The following is a 22,257-nucleotide window of genomic DNA, read 5'->3' as shown; positions in this document are numbered from 1 at the left end:
TTTTTTTTTCATTAAGGGGTTGGACCAAAGCCTCAATCTTATTTCTTCTAGCCCAAAATGGGTTGAAACCCAACAAACCTCCCCCTCATTTCCATTTTGGGGGCTTCATCTAAGCATGCCCTTTGCCTATAAGCTTCAAACTTCTCCTTAGGCAAGATCTTCTATTTGTACACTCGCTTGTACTTGAGTGTCTTCTTGCTCTTTGGCAGCTTCGCCATATCATACTTGTGGTTCTCATATAAGAAACTCATTCCTTGTTGTAAGGCTTTAAACGACTTCTGCTTCTTGTCATGTAGCTTGGCCTCTTGGTAGGTTTTTGGCCCTTTATTATTACTAAGCGTGACAGACTCCACACAACATCTACTGGAAGGATAATGCTCTCTAGTAGTTCTTCTCAACTGAGGCTTCATTAGTGGTGTGATGGTTATTCTTCTACTTTATCAGTTGGTTCTATAGCATCAACTGAATGAGTTTGTCTTGCCTCTTCAACTGGCTTCACTCCATTAATCAGATAGGCTTGCTTTTCCTCTTCAACTGACTTCACATTATCAGTAGGATAATTTTGTTCTTTCTTTGTCTCATCACCATCTTCTTGGGCATCTCCCTCTTGATTTGCATTCACCATGAGAGTGGACATGGTATCCAAATTGTCAGAAACTCAAACAAAGGAATTAGGAGATTCACCGTGGTTGCCATCATTTGTCACTTGGCCTTCAAGGGATATCACATCTCTGCTCCTGACAATTTTCTTGTTTATAGGATCCCACAATCTGTATGCACACTCTTCATGGCAACACATCATAAAAGCACATTGCTTCACCTCAACAACATCAAGCCTGGACCTTCCATCTTCAGGAACATGAACATAGGCCCTGCACCCTCTCAAGTGATCATAAGAAATATCTTTCCAAGTCCAAACCCGGTCTGGTACTCCACTGTACAAAACAGCTACTGGAGAAAGATTGATTAAATTCACTGCAGTCCTCATTGCTTCCCCCCAAAAAGGCTTAGGTAGCTTTGCATAAGAGAGCATCCATTTGATCCTCTCAACTATTGCCCTGTTCATCATCTCTACCACACCATCCAACTGAGGTGTCTTGGCAGGTGTCTTCTCAAGCCTTATACCACTGAGTTTGCAATATCTTTCAAACGGCTCACTGTATTCACCACAATTGTCTGCCTTGACTGCTTTTAGGTTTTTCCCTATCTCTTTTTTAACTTTGAGATGGAACTCCTTGAAAGCATCAAGCACCTAATTTTTGGCAAGGTTGTTAGACCCCGCCCGGGCATTGACCTGGCCAAGGACATGGATCAAGGGTCGATGGGTGCGATCGGGTCGAACCAGTGTTGAACCGGGGTTAATAATAAAATATTAAAAATATATTATAATAATTAATAAATATAAAAAAATATAATATAATCACTATTTTTCCATAACTAAAAAAAATAATTAATCTATTTTAATATTTAAAATTTTAATTTTATACATCATTCTTAACTTTCTAAACCTATAAAATATTTAAAAAATAAAGATAAAAAAATAAAAATTCAAATGCATGTGATATATGTGAGTCCCGAGTGGTCATGCATCTCAGGACTTACATGACCACTCTCTCTCTCTCTCTTTAAAATGATTTTTTTATTCTTAATCTTCATCTCTTCTTAATTATAATGAAAAGTTTGAGAGGTCAGTCATCTTCTTCCCACTCGAACTGAACCAAAGATTGTACAACGACCACCGCTATAGTTCTTCCTCCGTCGCTCATGTTCGCCACCTCTCACTGTGTGTTCATCATGTCATGATGGACGATTCCATCTGCCCCCCTCTCTCAATCTCTCTCCACCGTTGCTTCTCCTTCTCTCCTCTCTATTTTCCTCTCCTTCACTCTCTAAGCCTCCTTTTTTTTTTCAGTCATATGTTAGAACCGGTCAGTTTGACCGGGCTGATTTAACCAATTCCTGGTTAAACCGGCAGGGTCATTCGGTTCTTAAACAGGCAAGTTGAAGCCCAAGTTTAAGGGCATTCCCAGACCGGCCTCATGGCTGGTTCTAAGTTTTTTCGGTTAGACTGACCCAATAACCTTGATTTTTTGTCTTCAGAGCAATGGCCCACACCTTCCTTGAGTGGTCATCAATGAAGGTTACAAAATACTGTGCTCCTCCAAAGGTTTTCTCTTGTATATAACATACATTTGTATAAATCAAATCAAGAATACATGACTTTGTACATGAGGAATATGAGTGAAAAGCAACTCTATGTATTTTTCCCTCTAAGAAATCATCTTAAGCTTTGAGAGTCATAATTTGCAAGTTGGGTAGACATTGGTTCCTAGCAAGAAGATGTAGTTCTTTCTCACCTATGTGGCCATGCCTCTTGTGTCATAAATTAATGTCTACACCCTTTTTAACTGAGTTCACCTCTTCTTTGTGGAGCCTTACTTGCAAAACATAGAGTGTGTCTGTCTTTCTTCCTCTAGCAAGCACTAGGCAGCCTTTGGTGAGCCTACACTTGATTTCACTAAACCAACTGATGAACCCCTCATCATCAAGCTTGCTTGTGGATATTAGGTTTAAGCTCATGTCTGTAACATGTCTGACATCTTTGAGTAGCAACTTGTACCCAAGGTTTGTCTCCAACCAAACATCTCCAAAATACCTACAATCTTTGATGTAGCATTATTCCCCATCTTCACATTCCCAAAGTCACCACAAGAGTAAGAAGTAAAGAGCTCATCAAAAGGAGTAACATGGAATGACGCTCCTGAGTCAAGCACCTAGTCACTCTCTTGGCTGACAAGACTGATACAGCTATCATCACAGATAATACAAATGTCACCCTCTTTGACTAATGTATTTGTCTCTTTCTCTTCTTCACTTCTTTCACCCTGTTATCTCCTAAGCAGTCTACACTCCTTCTTCATATGACCTACTTTATTGCAATGAAAACACTTGTTTTTCCTACTTCTTAGCCTTCCTCTGGATGTTTCTCTATCCCCATAACCTTGTGGAAGTCTACTTGCACTTCCATGTTGTTCATGAGTTTCTGATATGAGTGCTTCAGAAGAAGATTCACCTTTCTCTTTTCTTCTGGCTTCTTCACTCAACAAACTTTCCTTTACCATCTCCATTGTTAGCACTCCTCCAAGGGTTGAAGTACTCAGAGATACTACCAGAGCTTCCCAACTATATGGTAATTGAACTTAGAAGTAGCAACGCTTGCAACTCATCTTCAAGAGTCATCTTCATAGATGTCAATTGGTTCACCAAGCCTTGAAAGTTACTAGTATGCTTAGTCATACTCCTTCCATCTCTGTACTTTAAATTCACCAACCTTTTGATGTAGTGGCTTTAATTCTGAAGGTATTCTTCTTGTACATGGCTTCTAGCTTTCTCTATAGCTCATTAGCCTTTACTTCTTCAGAAATATGGTGGAAGATACTTGTAGTAACCTATTGCATAATCTTAGCAAATGCTTTTAAATGCAATATCTCCTATTCATCATCACCACCACCCATCTTCCCTGGCTTTGCCTTTCCCATAGCAGGGAGATATAGGTCTTTCACAATCAACAAGTCTTGCATTCTTCTCTTCCAAATTGCATAATTGGAAGAATTTAGTTTCATCATCCCACATGCATTTTGTCCTTCCATTCTAGATCATAAGAACTGCCTCTGTCAACCTAACGCTCTGATATCATTTGTTGGGGTTACCTGCTCTGAAATAGTGAAAATTCCGCGGAAGCCAATGTAGCAAAAGTATTGTTCACAGTACTATAGTAATTTACTGTTCACATATATGGCCTCTATATGGCTTGGATGCCAGCCGTATGATTTAGTGAAAACTTTATAAAAAATCCATACCGACCCCTATACAGCCGTATGGATCCTGTATGACCTAGTTTAACCTCTCAGGATTTTCCATACCGACCTCTATATAGGTCGTATGGACCTCGTATGACTCCAAAAGAACTCCAAATGGTTTCTATACATGCTCAAGTGGTCAAATACAACCCTCAAGAGTGTGATTACAACCCCTCTTTGTGCCTTAGAAATGGGTAAAGACTACAAAGATGATGACAATATGAATACAACCATGCAAGACACCAATTTAGCATGGAAAACCCTACAAATCGAGGGAAAAAATCACAGGACTCCTTAGAGCCACTTACAAATGTTTCACTACATCAACAATGGGATACAAGAAGGTGTTCTCTCTAGATATAACTAGAGGATTACAATAATGAGAGTATAACAAGTTAAGAGCTCACTCTCAACAACACATACATCATCACTAGGATGGATCTACACAATAAAGACATAAAGAAGAGATTAAGGGAAGATTAAACTCTATAGGTTAGAAGAGCCACCTGCAAGGATTCTCTACCAAAGATTTGGGCAAGATACGACACCGATTTGCCATCCGATCGTCTTGCTTGCTCAAGCCCTAACCCCCTTTTCTTGTTCTTCTTATTCTTGGCTTCTTACTTTTCTTTTTCTTTCACCCTAATGTTATGACACCCTCTCACTCTCTCACTTGGATTTTAATCCATTGGCAAGATTACCATTGTGCCCTCTAGTGTTTCCACTATTGATGTAGTTTTCCTTTTTTTTCATTAGGGGATTGGGCCAAAGCGCCAATCTTATTTCTTCTAGCCCAAATGTGCTAAAACCCAACACTAATTGCATGGAGGTGACCGATCAGATCCAGATCCGGTGGCTCGACGAGACACTCAACGCAATGGCTAGTGGTGATCTCACATCCAAGGTTGTTCCCTATTTAGTGTGCCAATTGGTAAAAATTGTTGATTCCCTATCTAGTGTGCCTCTGTTAGAATCCTATTCAAACACAAAAAGTTTATAAAAATAAGAATATTTTAATTTAATAATAAAATATTATTTAAAATAATAATAAAAAAAATTTAAATCCCTCCGAGTCATACGGGCTTGTCCCCGGAGCCGGCGGGTTTAGTGGCGAGCCGGGTCGGGTCTGGTTCATTCTATGACTGAACAGGACCCGGAAGATGCTCTGGGTTAACTTGGCTCTGCGGCTTTACTCTATAGCATGGGCTGGTTCTCGGTCTGTGTTTTAGTGAAAAGGATCTAGCGGGCCCGAGTGAACCGGCTTGTGCCCCCTCTCTAGATTGATGACCCCTATGAGTGTGATAAGCAGGGATAAGAGCAAGTAGCAACAGCTAAAAAGAAGGCAGTGTGATGAAGTTGTGCTGCTGGGCATGTATTACATGTAAAAGCCATGTAGGCTTGGATCTTTTATTTTTAAAATGATATGTAATAAAATTTTTTTATCGTTATAAAAAATTTATTATATGATATAGATATTTTATTTCAAATGATATGAATGAGAAAGGCATAAAGTATGGTAGAAAGATGAGATATTGACTTTAGGTATAATAATAATGTTTGAAGTGGATGTGTTTCAAAATACCAAAAGTTGGAAGTGGGTGATTTTTGGTATTGATTCTTGAAAGATAAAACAAATGAAAAAAAAATAAAAATATTTTATTGGTAATTTAATAGAGTATATTGATAAAATTATGTCTAAAATCTATTTCTTATCGTCCAAATGTTTTGGGTGATGAGTTAAGTTGAGTAAAGTGAGGCTTTTATATATTAAGAAATAAATATACAGTAATATAGTATAATATACTATAGTATAAGACTAATGTATATCATTTATATTATTACGAATATAATTATCACAAGATATGCAAACAATTATAATTTCAGATTATTTCTTGACAATTAAATATAATATTATCAAACTATCACAATAGTCCTGTGGACTATCATGTCAATAACTTATAAATTCTCTTGAAAAAATTAATCTAAAATTTTTTCAAGGACAATTTGGTTTTAGTTGCTTATTCATAATTAAAGAGATGAGCCACTTAGTTAACACCTTCATTTGATGAGTTAAGTTGAGTAAAGTGAGCCTTTTGTATATTAAGAAATAAAATATATACAGTAATATAGTATAATATACTATAGTATGAGACTAATGTATATCATTTATATTATTATGAATATAATTATCAAACAATTATAATTTCAGATTATTTCTTGATGATTAAATATAATAATATCAAACTATCACAATAGTCACGTGGACTATTTTGTCAATAACGTATAAATTCTCATGAATAAATTAATCTAAAATTTTTTAAAGGACCAACGAGCTTATAGCACAGTAGTATCCTAGGTCCCCTCATTTGGGAGAAACGCGAGTTCGATTTCTTTTAACCGCACTCCCTAGTTTCAAAAAGGTGAGAATGTATGGTAATTCCTCTGCCCACGTATGACCCGGAAGGTTTGTATTTGTTGCCCTACCTCAAAAAAATTAAATAAATAAATAAATTTTTAAAGGGCAGCTTTGTTTTAGTTGCTTATTCATAATTAAAGAGATGAGCCACTTAGTTAACACCTTCATTTGATGAGTTTACACATCAAACAAATAAATACTGACTTGATAAATTCAAGTGATGCATTATTTAATATATTTTTTTTTATTCAAGTAATGTATGTATAAGTTTTCCATTTTTTTTTTAAACAAAGAAATGAGTTAGTTTGAGTTAGATAAGTTTCCAATAAGAAAACAATATGTGTGTATATATATAGATCATTTATTGTCCTAAATATTGTAGGCATTTTTGTTTAAAAAAAATTACCTATCAAATAAGCTTTTAATCTCATATAAGTCCCTTTCAATTGTATAAATCAAAAATGAGTTTGGCGGTCACTTGGATCACTACATGTAGAAAAATTAGGTAGATGAACTAACCTATCATCATTATAAATCAGAAAGTATTTGTATATGTGGAATTATCTATTTTTTTTTATAAGAAAAGAAACAATTTACACCAATAATTATTGTTGAAAAAGTAACTTTTCCTAAAAGCAAGATTTATTATTATATGAAAGTATGTAATCATCTCTGAGAAGTTTGTACTTTCCCTCTAAATCCATGCTAGTTTCCCATTTCCTTTTTAGTCTCTCCTTTATTAGCCATTTCTTTTTCAGCCCTGATTCCCAAATGGTGTTAGATGGGGCATTAATGGCGGTGGAAATTACCAGAGTCCCCCCATGAGTGAGAAGATTTTCTAGCCACGTGAAATGATGAGAATGCCCTCCATTATCTCAGTAACCATTCACAGTTGGACAGTTGGATTTGCGAAGTGTTGGGATTCGCAAAAGCTTTTCTTCAATGAAGGCGCAATTATTCATCTTCTATATATCATGGTGAAGCCGGTGGGAAACCTTTTCCCCGCAATTGTCATCCTCGTGAGCATCGCCTTTCATCTTCTCCGAATCTATTGTTCTCTCATTGAAGGCCGTTGATTGAAGAAGTTTCTCCAAGGAAATCGCAACCGAGATGTGACAAAACGGGCCTTCAAGCAGGAGGATGAAAGTGCTGTTATGGTGTTTGGATGTTTATCTCCTGTGTTTACAATTTGAATCTTTATTTCTTGTGTAGCATTGGTTCCTTTTTGTGTGAAATACGATATTATCATGATGCGTATTTGCTTAAGTTTATCATTTACTTTGTGTATCTTACTGTGTAATATTTTGTTTCTGTGTAAAATAAGGTGTTCCTATGTAAAATATCTTGTTCATGTGTAAAATAAGTGTGTTCACGTTTAAGATATTGATGTGCTTTTTGCTTTTATTTTCCATAATAGAAGATGGCAACGATGTTTGTAAATGCACGGTGTTATCTTGCTCCTATTGTGGAATTTATCTCCGCATTGAGGAAGGAAATTAACAGGCAGCACTGGGAGATACTCCAAGGCACTCCTTTTGGCCATTTCATGGCTGTCGCACTCATCATGTAGGAGAGAGAGGTGCTTGGTGTGCTATTGCAGGTGTATGATGATCGCAGCTAGCGCTTCAAGATAGGAGAGAGCATGTTGGCATTCAGGCCAAAAGATGTGACACTCATTCTGGGCCTCCACTGTGAAGGGGATTTCATATCGTTCAAGCATGAGAGGGTATAATGCTAGTTTAAGGAGACATTCCTTAGTAAAGTGCATAATCGTTACCATGACGCAATTAAAGACAACCTATTCAAGCTCGTATGAAGGAAAGACGGTGTTGAAGAGACATTTGTGAAGCTTCAAATAGTCTACTTTATGGCAACCATCTTCTTCCCCAGCACTTCTCTTAACACGCCAATATTTGTGGCTAGGTACGCTGATGATCTTCGCTCACTCGGCCATTATGCTTGGGCACATACCATTCACAGGTGGCTGATGGTTGATCTCCTAACAACGGTGGCACGTGTATAGATGAGGTGCAAAGGAAACTACACCACCACAGGTTATTTGAAAGGGTGCGCCGTCACCTTCATCATTTGGTTCTATGAGGTAACTGGCAATGTGAAGAAACAAAGCCTCGGAAGGACACCCCGCATAATGTCTTATGGGAAACCAGTTGCATTAAGGCGACTTTAATCGGTCCTCTGTTGAAATCGCTAAAAGGGAGAGAAGAAAGTTTGTGATCTACCTATGTGAAATTTTTGCAAAACATGCGACTTGGGTTATTTCCTATGTATAATATTGTTTTAGTATGTATAAAAACATTTGCATATGTATAATAATCTCTATATGTGTAGAAAACAATTTTTATGTGCATAATAAAGATTATCTGTGTGACAAAGCGTCTTGATGTGTAATGTTATACATTCCTGTGTAGAATAAATAGTTTGTGTATATCTCAAAGTTTTCCACGTGTATAATAAGGCTTACTTGAGTAATATGTGACCAATTTTAAAGTTCTACAAACTTGTTCCAGCTAATGATGAGGAGACTGAATTACTTGGTGTTACCAGGTGGGAGAGCAGTAAGCAAAGGTATGAGAGGTCACTCGAAGTGGGAAATAGAAAGAAAAAGGCAGGATAACATTCCCAGCCAAAGAGGCCTGTAGAAAGAAAACAGACCCCTCCTATAGAATCCTCTAGAAAACCAAGCCGACAGCCGGCAAGGAAGCGATCTAGGGAGGATTGGCCCTGAGACAACTCACTGAAATTCTCTCACCATCAATCATAGGGAGACAACGATGATGTGTGACATCTTGTAGCAGGTATTAGAGGAATTTCATGAAATGCGTACGTGTTTAGATGAGCATGACGCAAAGGACGAAAGATGGCAGAGGGCCGTATCAAGGTCACCTTCACCGGATAGTAACATACAGCAGGAAGTAATGGATCTTTCTCCTTCTCTTTCTTTAGGTAAGAGGTTCAAGTGGGTAGTGCGGTCTTTTGGAGATTGGTCTATCCATAGCCTGGAAAGGGACACTTCAGAAACGGTTGTTGAGCTTTCTGATTTTGATGGCACCCGAGAGGAGATATCTCCTATTGCAACCCCTCCAAATAAAAATCCCATTCCTAAGGCTCCAATGCATGCCTCTATTGTAAAGCCTGCACCTGTTACGGAGCCTGCCCCTATTACAGAGCATGCCCCTGTGGTAGAGACTTTCACCACCCAAGGTGGTAAAGTTGATACACTACCAAGGCGTGTAACACGCTGCATGGCTAATGCAAACATACCTGAAGCTGGCCTTGCCAAACTATCATCGAAGACGGTTCCACCAAAGAAAGCCCCAGTGAGGGCCCCAATGAGGTAGGCCCCACTGAAGAGAGCTCCGCAAAAAAAACTTTACACCCAAGAAAATCGCACAAAAGGGAGCATGAAGTACGAGGACCCGTGATCCAAAAAACAAACCGCCTATGCCCTCCCCGCCGAAGAGAATGGTCCCACTTGACTCTAGTTTAACTGACGTATCAGATACCAAACTAAAGGCCTTATGCAAGTCAATATAGTTGTAGAATCCCTAATCGGAATGAAGAATAGAACACAGGAAAACAATTCGTTTGCAATAATGCCATACGAGGGTCCACCAAAAAAGATGACCCAGGAAATGAGAACCCCACCTTGTTTCCTTCCACAAAAAGAACTATGCAAGCTTCGGGAGGCTGAACTAGTTAGAGCAGGCAACCGTTATGCATTACTTGAATACTAGAGTGGACAAGTAATATATGATGAATGTGTAATATTTTTGCTTCATGCGTATTATAACTATTACAGTTGTAAAATACCAACTACATGTGTAAAATATGTTATGCATGTTTAAGATAGTGTTTTATTTTTTAATGTGTTTTATACCTGTGTAATATAGTTTGTGCCTATTTAACAAATATTATATTTTTGTAATATATAATTAATGTATAACTTTTCATCTCATTTTTTTTTAGGCTCAGTAGTGTGGAGGGACGACTGCGGGTTTACAACGCATGAAAACATTTACGTCCTCCTTGAGGGTAAAGGTCAAGTCCCAGATAATGTTGTCGATGTCCTGGTCCTCATCATGTGTGAATAGTTACTCTCAAATCTCCTCACATTCAAAAACAAGCCGTTGTCACGCGTCCTCTGGCGCTCGCCATGTAGAAGTCGTAATTCGCCATAGACCATGCTGTATAAAAGATGGAGGATATCATGTTTGGCCACAAAACCACTAACATATCCTAATGCCAATCATTTTCAATGACCACTATCATTTGTTCACGTTTGACTTGGAGAATTCGAAATACATGCACTACTCTTCCCTTTAATCGTCTGTGTATGACTCAGATGCCATTGACATGGTAAGCCCTTCTCAAATGCTTGGCGTTCCTCATTTGATATACTCCTTACTGATGATTGAATATGATACTTTAGTGAGATCTCTTTGAACTATGTTTGGAGATTAATTTTGGCCACAAAAAATTCAGAGATCTACCTCTAGAGCATGTGTGTGATTACCCCAACAACCCCTAGAAGCAACGATTATCCAACATTTTGCATTCGCTACATGGAGCAAATTTTAAATGGAGAACGATTGGATAAACCATGGGGGGGCATCCCTATTTGAGATTGCGTTACGTCTTACGGATATTGATGGATGGAATGTGGTAAAAAATTATGAAGGCTGACAATATCAGCAATATTTCTAACGTAGCAAAGAACACCGGAGGAGAGAAGGACGATGGCAAGGCTGGAGAGATGCAGATGAAGACTGCCGAGGACCAATGCTCTAAACTTGACATGAATACTGCCCAGGACGATGAACCTACGACAGAGACTACAGCGGACACTGAACCTACCACAAAGACTGTCGACGATGCTGATACTGCCTAGGACGCTCAACATACCTTGGAGATTGTAGCGGACACTGAACCTACTACAGAAACTGCTGACAACACTGAACTTGCTAAGGAATCATAAGCAGACCATATGAAAGATGCAGAAGAAGCCAGAGATATAGACAAAGATGAAGATACCAACTATTAAAAACATTTTCATTCTATGGAACTAAATATGCAAAAGTTTGTACTTAAATCATTTATGTATCATGCCTGTGGGTAAAATCTTTACTTTGACATGTAAACATTTTCGCAAATAGAAATCCATTTCACTGGAAACACAAATATATAGGAAACGAAAAAGTAAACGAGAAAATACAATAGTAAACAAGAACATCTAACCTTACATAGAAACACACGTTGCTACACAAGAATGGATCTTTTTACATAGTAATATGCTTTTCTACACAATAACATCCAACTTTACACAGGAACACAAGTAACTACACAAGAAAATGACATACGACATAATTGCAACTAAAATTAAACATTAACAAATATAATTCCCCAGTAAACACATAAAAGAAACATGCGCCCCTACATGTAAAGCTATACTTCCACAATATAAATCTTCGAAAAAGGTAAAATAACTGCATAAAGGAGTTTTCATAGCTAGTCCGTAATGACTGCATTACAAAATCATCGATTATGTCCACTTTGGTGACACCTTCTACAATGTAAATCGCGCACATCAAAGGCCGGTGACTCGATCCTTTTCCTTCTCGGAAGGCCAGGTCATTTTTTTTACTATTGGTGGCCACATTTTGAGTTGATGGGTGTCATTGGATGGCTTGTCACTATTAGGGATCAGGTATATTGGTTCGACATATGCATGACGATACGATTGAACTGTAAAATATTCGTCAACATAGCAATGTACATTTGTATATGTTTGCATAATCGTGGTAGTTGCATGGTTGCACGAGACTCCATGCACTTCCCATCTCCTGCAGGAGTATTTCTGGATGCGTAGGTTAACACTATTGTGATCATTAACCACTTCATAAATGTCATCGCTTGATCGGCCCACCCTAAAATACCGACTATCTTCAATGATTTGTTCAACCTTTGTGCCTATCTCAGGGCAAAGGTATATATCCTACCTGGCGGACACTTCGAGCTGCTCTGTCAGCATGTTCATAAGTTTAAACCTGGGTGTTAACATGCGAGAAGCTAGTTAGAGTTAGTAATTTACATAAACATAATTTGCTACACACAAATTTGTAAGAATACATAGCAATGCACGATTTTACCCATTGACGTTAAATACTACATAGATTTTGGAAATATTACACAAGCACGTAATATCACATACGGTAACTTAAAATAATATATAGTAAAACATTATTTTACACATTAACATTAGATACTATATAGGTATTAAAAATATTAGACATGAACAATTATTTCTACATATGACCATCGTTTACTACACAAAGACATACAGTTTTACACAATAATGACAACTATTACATAGTAATGTTTATTAGTACAAAGTAACCACTGAACTGTAGATTTAATCTTACCATTTAGAATCGACCATGCTCGTCACCGGCAGATGCCTTGCCTCTTTGAACTAGACATTAAAAGACTCCGCTACATTCTAGTACATCTCGCACCACCGCATACCCCTGAACAAATAGTTACACCAATGATCAATGTTGAGCTTGTGTTAACAACCAATCATGTACATTGGCCAATATAGCTGCAAATTCACTAACTTCATCGTTAAACTCTTTTGATATGTATGCGTACGTAATTTTCATGATTACTACCCAACACTGTTCTTTTAATGATTTCCCGAGCCTGTCGTTAGCCTTTATGAAGTTGTCCTCCAAATGGCGCAGACAATAACTATGCGGCGATGTAGTGAACACGCGCATAACTACTTTGATAAGACCCTTGGACCGATCTGAGATGAATGTAATAACTTCCTCATAATCATCTTCACCGTACAATACCTTCCCAAGATTAGCAAGAAACCAAGCCCAATTATCATCTATTTCGTTGTCAACAACAACAAATGCTACATGGAAGATACCCTCATTGCCATCTTTGTCTATTTCCCCTAACAAAATTCCGCCATACTTGCCAAGCAAATGAGTTTCGTCAACAAAAAGCAATGGTCTGCAGCCCTGCTTGAACCGCAACAAACAAGCCCAAAAAGAGAAGAAAGCACTTTTAAATTGCTCACCGTCATTCTCAATGATTATAAAATTGTCAGGATTCATCTCCGACACTTTGTTCATATACCAGAGAAACAAACCATAGCTACTAACCTTGTTACCATGAATGGCAGCCCGTGTAACCTCATTCCCCATCCAAGCACGCTTATATGTTTGGCGAACAGCATGATCCTGCAATATATCTTTCTAAATATCGATAGCTCTATATAATGTCCGCTCCTTGACTTTCCTCATTACATGGTGAGAGACCCATTTTTTACTTGCTTTAGGGTATGTCGTTGTACCAGTGCCTCCACAGCAACTATGCGTTGCTTGAATTGTCTTCACACAGAAGGTGTCAACATTTTCATCTTTGGATGCATGCACACACCATTGGCAATCTGGAGCAGCACACTTGACGGTAACCCAAAATTTATCATTTTTTATAAATGTAATATCAAAATTTTATCTTATGGTGTTGCTGTGTAGGCAATATTTGAACTAGTCTGCATTGTCAAAGCATTGACCCACTTTTAAGGTCGATCCATCAAGTGTTTGTGAAGACTGAACAATACTGAGAGCCCCCGCGGAAGGATGTTGGGACAAATATGTCTCAACATCAGCGTTCATGCTTGCTAAGAAGGTGTCCTTGCATGACAATGCATTACACAGACAATATCAATAACATTCTTTATTACACCAAAAAAAAAACTTAAAACCTACACAAGAACGGTTAATATTACATAGTAAAACATAATATTACACATAAACACATAATATTACATAGAAAAAACTTTTACTACACTGGAAACTATTATAATACATATGAAGCCAATTTAATAAACATGAAAAAGATTAATTACACAGTAACACACAAATCAAAGGTAACCAGCAATAGTTATCATTTTTATTACGATGGAATCAATGAGGCCGAGTTGCTATCCGCTAACCTACTCGTGTACTCGATGGTGATGTCGACGATAGTGTTGTTGAAAATATGATGTATATGACATATGCGTTGAAAGTCAGCATCCAACTCAATTGGGCAAAATGTCTTATATGAGTCAGGTATCACGAACTTCAGTCTGACCAAAGAACCGTCCAATATCTACCGCTCACATATGTCACCCATTACTGTTTCCCATGAACTTAATTGGGTGAATTAAAGCATGCGTCCTTCTCCTTTGTATCATGCCATGGCACAAAGGTTTCCATTGATTATGAACACTTGCATGGAATTTAAAAAAGCTACAAAGGTTATCAGCAATTACTTACTATAAAAGATGAGAAAATAAAGAACCTCAAAAAGCTTTCCCCACGGACTCTAGAAGATGGAGAATAAAAAATGAGACAATGACAAACCTAAGAAAGTTCTTTTCCAGGGCTCAAGAAGGTGTAGAATAACAAGGAGGACAATGAAGAATCGAAGGAGGATAAAAAAAAAACGAGGCTTCAACGGTAAGATGAAGAAGAAGACTTCGATAAAAAAAAATGAAAAAGGTTGTAACATTGTAAACTTCCTTGGGATTTGCCTTTACCTTTTCTTCAAAAGTGGATGTGCGTTGGAGAGAAATATCCCTCCACAAGGGCAATCTTAACAATTCACACCCACTTAACTGACGGGTTTGACGGCAAGGACTGAAAGGGAATGGAAACAATAAAGGAGGGACTATATGGAATATGGAAAAGTCAGAGGGACTGAACAGGAAGAATGAACCTTTCCAGGGACTAAAAAGTAATTTTCTATTATTATTATTATATAGTAGCTTACATTAATAAAGACCTAAAGTTTAATACCCCTTGCAAACTCTCATTTTTTGGAGGCAGTTGTCGGGTCACATTTGATTTCTTTTGTGGGCCCATGTCCCTTCTCTCTCTAATGTACGTAATATAAACTCACTATTTACTTCATTGATTTTATCAGCTGGTACTTTTTTTTTTCAAACTTTCATCTATTTGGGGTTTTGCTTTTAGGGCCGTTTGGATCGCGGAATAGGAATGAGAATGAAAAGAATAGTAATGATAATGGTAATGGTAATGGTAATGGATGGTGATGGGAATGAAAACTGTGTTTGGTTGGTAGGAAATTTTATTGGGAATGGGAAAAAGAAAAAGAAGTATGTTGTAAAGTTACCATTTTGCCCTTAGTGCAAATGAATAATATCGAAACATTACTTATTTTAAATTTTTTATTAGTGAAATATTTTGAATATTATATATTTTTATTATTATCTTATATTGATTAAATAATTTATTTTTATTATGATTTAAATTATTTACTACAAATAACTATTATAAATATTAAGATATTATTGTCTAATTTAATAATTATAATTAAATATGTATGTTAAATAGTTCGTATTATTATTATTATCATTATTATTATTATTATTATTATTATTATTATTTATTTTAGAAATTAGAATTAAATATATATGTTAAATATCTTGTAATTAAATATTATGGGAGAAGGGCATTAATGTCTTTTCCCTTTAATTCCCATCCATTACCCCCAAATTTGGGGGTAATGGAGATTAGCCATTTATTTGACCAGGGCATCCATCCCATTCCTTACCTTCCCCAAACATGTGCTTCTCTTGAGATATGTGCTCATTCCCATTCATGGGTAATCAAAACCCCCATCCAAACGCACATTTAGTTTCATATGCCTAATAATAGTGTCCCTCGTGTTTTTTTTGGTATAATTCCCTAAATACTCCTACCTTTTCAAATTTACCTTTTTAGTCTCTTTACTTTGAACTGTAACCTTGTGGTCCTTTTACAATTTTAATTTAACTATATCAGTTCCCCTAAACCCTAAACCCTAACCCTAAATCATCAAAAAAGGGACTGGCATAGCTCATTTAAACATAGTAGAGGGACTAAAATATTATAATTTAAAGTGAGAAACTAAAAGGATATGTTTGAAAAAGTAAAGAGATTATTTAGAGAATTATACCTTTTTTTTCATGCTCCCAATAATGGCTACTTTCTCTATCCCCTTCTTCCTACTTCCTCCCTCAAGGTAAATTTTTGAGGTCACTGTGTTTTGGCCGATTACCACTTTAGTAACTATGTTTTAATTTGTATCAAAGTGGTCATCATATATTAATTTCTTTTCACCGGTATGTCATTTATGGATTTGAGGATAATTTTAGCTGAGGTGATAGCCGGAGATGCCATGTCACATCATAATAAAAAAGGTTTTAACGCATAGCTGGGCTGGACACGTCACCCCTAGACCACGTCATTTTAAGCTTGCCTAGTCAACTTCTTCTCGCCTCGGCCGTTAGTCGTTATGGAGGTGCAATCTCAAATCCCTGTCTCCTCTGCCTCCTCCGCAATTGCCTCTCTCATAATCCTAAAGAAATCCACATCCTTGATCTTCGTTTCCCATTTCTTCTTGTTGCCATCGACAACATTAAGGCCGGAGCCAGCGACATCTACACCACCCGGCGAACTCAACGAAAGAGATAACCTAGTCTCATCTACCTCGTCTTTCTCCATCTTTCTCATTTTCTTGTTTTGATTTTGTTTTTTATTGTTTTTTTTTTTGTTTTCTTTGGAGATGAGCCGGATGATGAGGTGTGCCATTGCTTGATATCCAAAAACTCCGGGTCACTGAACTTTGAAAAAAAGGAAACATCTTTTAGGTCTATAAACATACACAAAATCCTCTATTTGACCCATATTCTAAATCAATCCAATCTCAGATTTCTCCTCCATCAAATAACAAAACCATTGATCAAATCCTCAAAGAAAATAAAAAAAATCAAACAAAACCATAGATCTAATAACCAAACACCACCAGATCCAAAAATAAAAGGAACCACAATCTAATCTAAAATTTCAAAGTATCAAATAAAAAATAGAAGCCCTAACCTACCGATCATGCAATCCAAACAATTCAATCAAAAAATTAGAGAAAACCAAAAGCAAGAGCCATGATGTAGATTGATGATTCCCCAAAATCACTATTCAGGATTCATGGCGAGAGATCGATGGATCTAATCGCCAAGAACAAGCTCTCCTACTCTTCAATGGATACTTCACAGCCTCCATCAAGATCGAATCGAAGAGAAGAGAGAGTTAGTCATGCAGATAATGAAAGAGGGTAAAGGATTGATTAATAAGAAGACGATGAATAAATAAAGCGAAGCTGAACAAGGATGCTGCAAAGCCTTCACAGTTTTTAGAACTCTGAAAACCCCAGGTCACCGTGTTCCATCGAGTGTGGTGGTGGCTAAAGAGCTAAGGTGAAAGAAGCTGACGAGGATGCTGACTAGACAAATTTTACATGATATAGTTTGGGCCTAACGTGTCCAATCCAGCTACGCATTAAAATTTTTTTATTTTAATTTGATGTGGTATCTCCGGCTGCCACATCAGCTAAAATAGGACAAAAATCTAAGAGTGACTTTTCGGTGAAAAGAAATCAATATACGATGACCACTTTGATACAAATTGAAACATAGTAACCAAAGTGATAATTGACCAAAACACAATGACCTCCTCAAAAAATTACCCTCTTCCATCTCTCAAATAAATAATGAAAATCAATATTTGTACTTTTTTATTTTATCACAATTTTTGAAAGAAGACTTCAATTATTGAAAAAGGTCTCTCTCAATAACGTATAACATGTGTTCAATGAATAAGGAATGATCTATTGTAACAAAGTTTTATTCATCCAATGGAGTCAACACCTAGGATGAAAATATAGGGTAATTTTTTTGAGGAGGTCAATATGTTTTGGCCGCTCATCACTTTGGTCACTATATTTCAATTTACATCAAAGTGGTCATCATATATTGATGTCTTTTCACCGGGAGGTCACTCTTGGATTTCTGACCAATTTTAGCTGACATGGCAGCTGGAGTTGTCACATCACATTGAAATAAACAGTTTTTAGCAAGCAGCTGTATTGGACACATCAGCCCCAAAGTATGTCATGTGAAGTTTGCCCAGTTAGCATCCTTGTCAGCTTCTTCTCATCTCAGCCATTTAGTCACCACAAAACCTTGCGTAGCTCGGCGATCTGAAATTTTTTGAGCTCTGAAATTTGTGAAGGCTTTGAAGCATCCTTGTTTAGATTCGCTTTATTTATTTATCATCTTCTCGTCAATCAATCCTTTGCCATCTTTTGTTCTCCAGGTGACCAGCTCTCTCTTCTCTTCGATTTGATATTGATGGTAGTTGTGAAGGATCTGTCGAAGAGTAGGAGAGCTTGTTCTCTATGATTAGATCCATCAATCTCTCGCCAAGAATCCTAAATAGCAAGTTTGGGGAATCATCAATCCACATCATGGCTCTTGCTTTTGGTTTTCTCTAATTCTTTGATTGAATTGTTTGGTTTGGATGATCGGTAGGTTAGGCTTCTGTTCCGGATCTGATGCTTTGAAATTATAGACTAGATTGTGGTTCCTTTTTTTTTTTAATATGTTGGTGTTTGGTGATCAAATCTAAGGATTTGTTTTATTTTTTATTTTTTATTTTTTTTTTTGAGGATTTGATCTAGGGTTTTGTTATTTGATGGGGGAGAAATCCGAGATATGATTGATTTTGAAATATATGGGTTGAATAAAGGATTTTGTTTATGTTTATAGACCTAAAAGATGTTTTCTTTTATTCGAATATCAAGCAATGGCTTGACTCATCATCCGACTCATCTCCAAAGAAATAAAAAAACAAGATCAAAACAACAAAATGAGAAAGATGGAGAAAGACAAGGTGGATGAGACTAGGTTGTCTCTTTTGTTGAGTCTGCCGGGTGGTGTAGAACTTGCTGGCTCTGGCCTTGACGCCGTCGGTGGAGGCGAGAAAAGATGACAAATAGAGATCAAGGATGTGGATTTCGTAAAGATTATGAGAGAGACAACTGTAGACGAGGCGGAGGAGGAAGGGATTTGAGACTACACCTCCATAGTGTCTAACGCCCGAGGCGAGAAAAAGCCGACTATGCAAGCTTAACATGACGTAGTCTGGGGTTAACGTGTCTAGCCCAGTTGTGCGTTAAAAACTATTTATTTTAATCTGACATGGCATCTTCAGCTACCACATCATCTAAAATTACCCCTAAATCCAAAAGTAACCTTCCGGTGAAAAGAAATCAATATACGATAACCATTTTGATACAAATTGAAACATAATGACCAAAGAGATAATCGGCCAAAATACAATGACCTCATAAAAAATTTACCTTGAAAATATATTGGGTAAGATTTAAATATTTAACATATATATACATACATTCATTTACATACATATTATAATGTTTATCCCCTTTTAAGCTTTGTAAACCGCATTTTCAGTTGTTTGTTTGTTTGTTGAAGTTTTTTTGGTTTTTTTATGGGGCCCACCACCAAACTATAATGTTTGTTTGCTTGTTTAGTTTTTTCTTTCTTGTTTTTTAAATTATGCACTATCAATCCACTACAAGAAGATGACAAACCGTAATTTAGTAATGAACTTGTTTCGTTACTTATTTGAAATGGATTAGTAATGGATTATCAATCCAATTCAATTTTACAAACGGAATTTGCATCCGTTTCAACATTTGAAACGTAAATGTCATCCGTTGGTAATCCTTTTATATTTTAGAAATGGCTCATAGCTCCATTTGTAAATTACCAACAAATTTGTAATCTGTTTATAAGTTAGTAACGGATTACAAATCTGTTTCTAATATTAGAAATGGAAGATAATTCCATTTGTAAATTAGAAACAGAAACAAAACTTCCGTTGCTAAATTGAAAAATATTTGTTAAAAAAAAATTAATGTGGAGATACTTATTTATAGGATTAGGATTCAATGAATATTAGTTCAAAATTTCAAAAATTTGATTATCTTTTTGAAAAAAATAATTGCTTAGAATTAATTTAATTAATTAAAAATTTCTCAACCGTGCAACATTTGAAATATATAAATTATAAAAATATAATAATTATTTGAAGATATAATTTTGTAAGATTATTAACTCCTTTTCAGCACATTTGTTTTCAGCCTAATATATGTATATATATATTATGTTTAAATACTCAAACATAATATTTATTATATTTATTTTCTACAGAAGTAAGTCATTTCAAAATGTGCATATATTTTTTTTAATGATAAAACTATGATTTAATCTTTCATGCTAATTTAATTATGATTTTAATCATAAAAGTATCTATCTCATTCTTTCGCATTGTGTTGCAGCTTATCAATTAGTTAAATTTTCTTTGCTACCACTTGATGTGTTTGGTTAGTCTTATCCGGAATATTGGCAATTTGGCATTTATTCAAGTGAAGCACATTGGAAAGGTAAGTGCTACGTATTTTTTATTTATATGAATTCAGAAAGGGAAGTAGATTTTTATGAACTATGATATGGTGACATATACATGATATTTCATGCCACTAGATATAGAACACTTAACCATTTCGGTGCTTTAAACTATGACTAGAAATTGTAATGTTGAATGTGAGAAATGACTCGATATTCATGCATTTTTCTTTTTAAAGACAATATTTTAATTGTTAGAGGTCCAATAAACATTAATGTTCACTGATTCCATCATTTTATAACACAGTGCTTACTAAAATGAATTCTGAAAGGGGTTGGATGTATGTTAGACTTAAAGATGGCTTTTGAACCCTGATTTTTTTTACAAGGAATCCATGAATTTATTGCGTTTGCAAAGAGGCACCTAGAATGTATGGATGGAATCAAAATCAAGTGTTCCTGTAATCATCGCAAACGTCAAAATCGTGCCTTTTGGGATGAAAATACAATTAGGTATCATCTAATGAAGTATGGATTCGTAAGGTATTATTACTGATGGATTCTCCATGGAGAACCTAATGAGCCACATATCGATGCTCACGGTGATCAAGATGTAACTACTAAATAGGTTATAGGTGTTAGACTATCATCGTATAATACATATGAACAGATGGTCATAGATGTTAGAGGGCTTGATTTCTCACCTACTTATATGGAGGAACCTCCAAATACAGTGTCTCAGAAATTTTTTGATATGTTAAGAGCCCCTAACCAAGAGGCGTGGCCGGGCTGTGAAAATCACTCACAACTATCAGTAGTTGCAAGAATGTTAAATATGAAGGCAGAACATCATTTATCTGAAAGGTGTTTCAATGACTTTTGCCAATTTTTAAAGGAAATGTTACTGGTTGATAATGCAATACCAAGTAACTTTACATCACAAAGAAGTTAGTTCAAGGCTTGGGTCTACCAGTTGAGAAAATTCATTGTTGCCTTAATGGATGCATGATTTACTGGGGAGTAGATAACAAATGAGTTGCAAAACTTGTGAGCATCCTAGGTATAAGTGACGACAAGGTAGCTCATATATATAAAAAATTATATCCCATACAAGAAAATGTATTACTTTCCTTTAACATCAAGACTACAAAGATTATATGCATCAAATGCAACAACAAAAGAAATGAGATGGCATACTGAGCATGAGGCTAAAGAAGGGGACATGCGCCATTGTTTTGACAGCCTTGCTTGGAAACATTTTAGTAACACCCATCCTTCATTTGCAGCAGAAAGTTAGAATGTGAGATTGGGGTTGTGCACTGATGGATTCCAACGTTTTTGGACAGTCAGGTTAATAATATTCCTCTTGGCCAGTAATTGTCACTCCTTACAATTTGTCTCATTCGATGTGTATGAAAGAAGAGTATATGTCCCTAACGGTGATAGTGCTAGGCTTAAGAAATCCAAAAGATATGTTGGATGTGTATTTACAGGCTCTCATTACAGAATTGAGCCAATTATGGGATATTAGAACTGAAACCTATGATGCATCAAGAAAGAAAAATTTTCAAATGCGTGCTGCACTTATGTGGACCATAAGTTATTTCCCAGCATTTTCAATGTTGTCTGGATGG

General features: G+C 36.4%; 1 protein-coding gene across 1 annotated transcript; it reads right to left on the bottom strand.

The window, feature by feature from the left end:
- Positions 1 to 12,845: 12,845 nt before the first annotated feature.
- On the bottom strand, positions 12,846 to 16,862 carry LOC120273136. The gene is made up of 4 exons (XM_039279781.1): positions 16,704 to 16,862; positions 13,887 to 14,003; positions 13,626 to 13,769; positions 12,846 to 13,547 (listed from the first exon to the last, which is right to left on the bottom strand). The coding sequence occupies exons 1-4, from the start codon at positions 16,860 to 16,862 to the stop codon at positions 12,846 to 12,848; spliced, it is 1,122 nt and encodes a 373-aa protein (XP_039135715.1).
- Positions 16,863 to 22,257: the final 5,395 nt, after the last annotated feature.

This window comes from Dioscorea cayenensis, chromosome 12, assembly GCF_009730915.1.
Source record: "Dioscorea cayenensis subsp. rotundata cultivar TDr96_F1 chromosome 12, TDr96_F1_v2_PseudoChromosome.rev07_lg8_w22 25.fasta, whole genome shotgun sequence".
Classification (NCBI taxonomy): Eukaryota; Viridiplantae; Streptophyta; class Magnoliopsida; order Dioscoreales; family Dioscoreaceae; genus Dioscorea; species Dioscorea cayenensis.
The sequence above is the reverse complement of the archived record's forward strand: the minus strand, read 5'-3'. Positions and strand labels throughout refer to the sequence as shown.

Excerpts from the sequence above, each read along its gene's own strand:
- LOC120273136 (XM_039279781.1), bottom strand. The coding sequence starts at position 16,862 with ATGGAGAAAGACGAGGTAGATGAGACTAGGTTATCTCTTTCGTTGAGT. Across the intron at positions 14,004-16,703 it reads TCTTTAGGATTATGAGAGAG|GACACCTTCTTAGCAAGCAT; the intron begins GCAATTGCGGAG and ends TTGTCATGCAAG. Across the intron at positions 13,548-13,625 it reads CTAAAGCAAGTAAAAAATGG|GATCATGCTGTTCGCCAAAC; the intron begins GTCTCTCACCAT and ends GATATATTGCAG.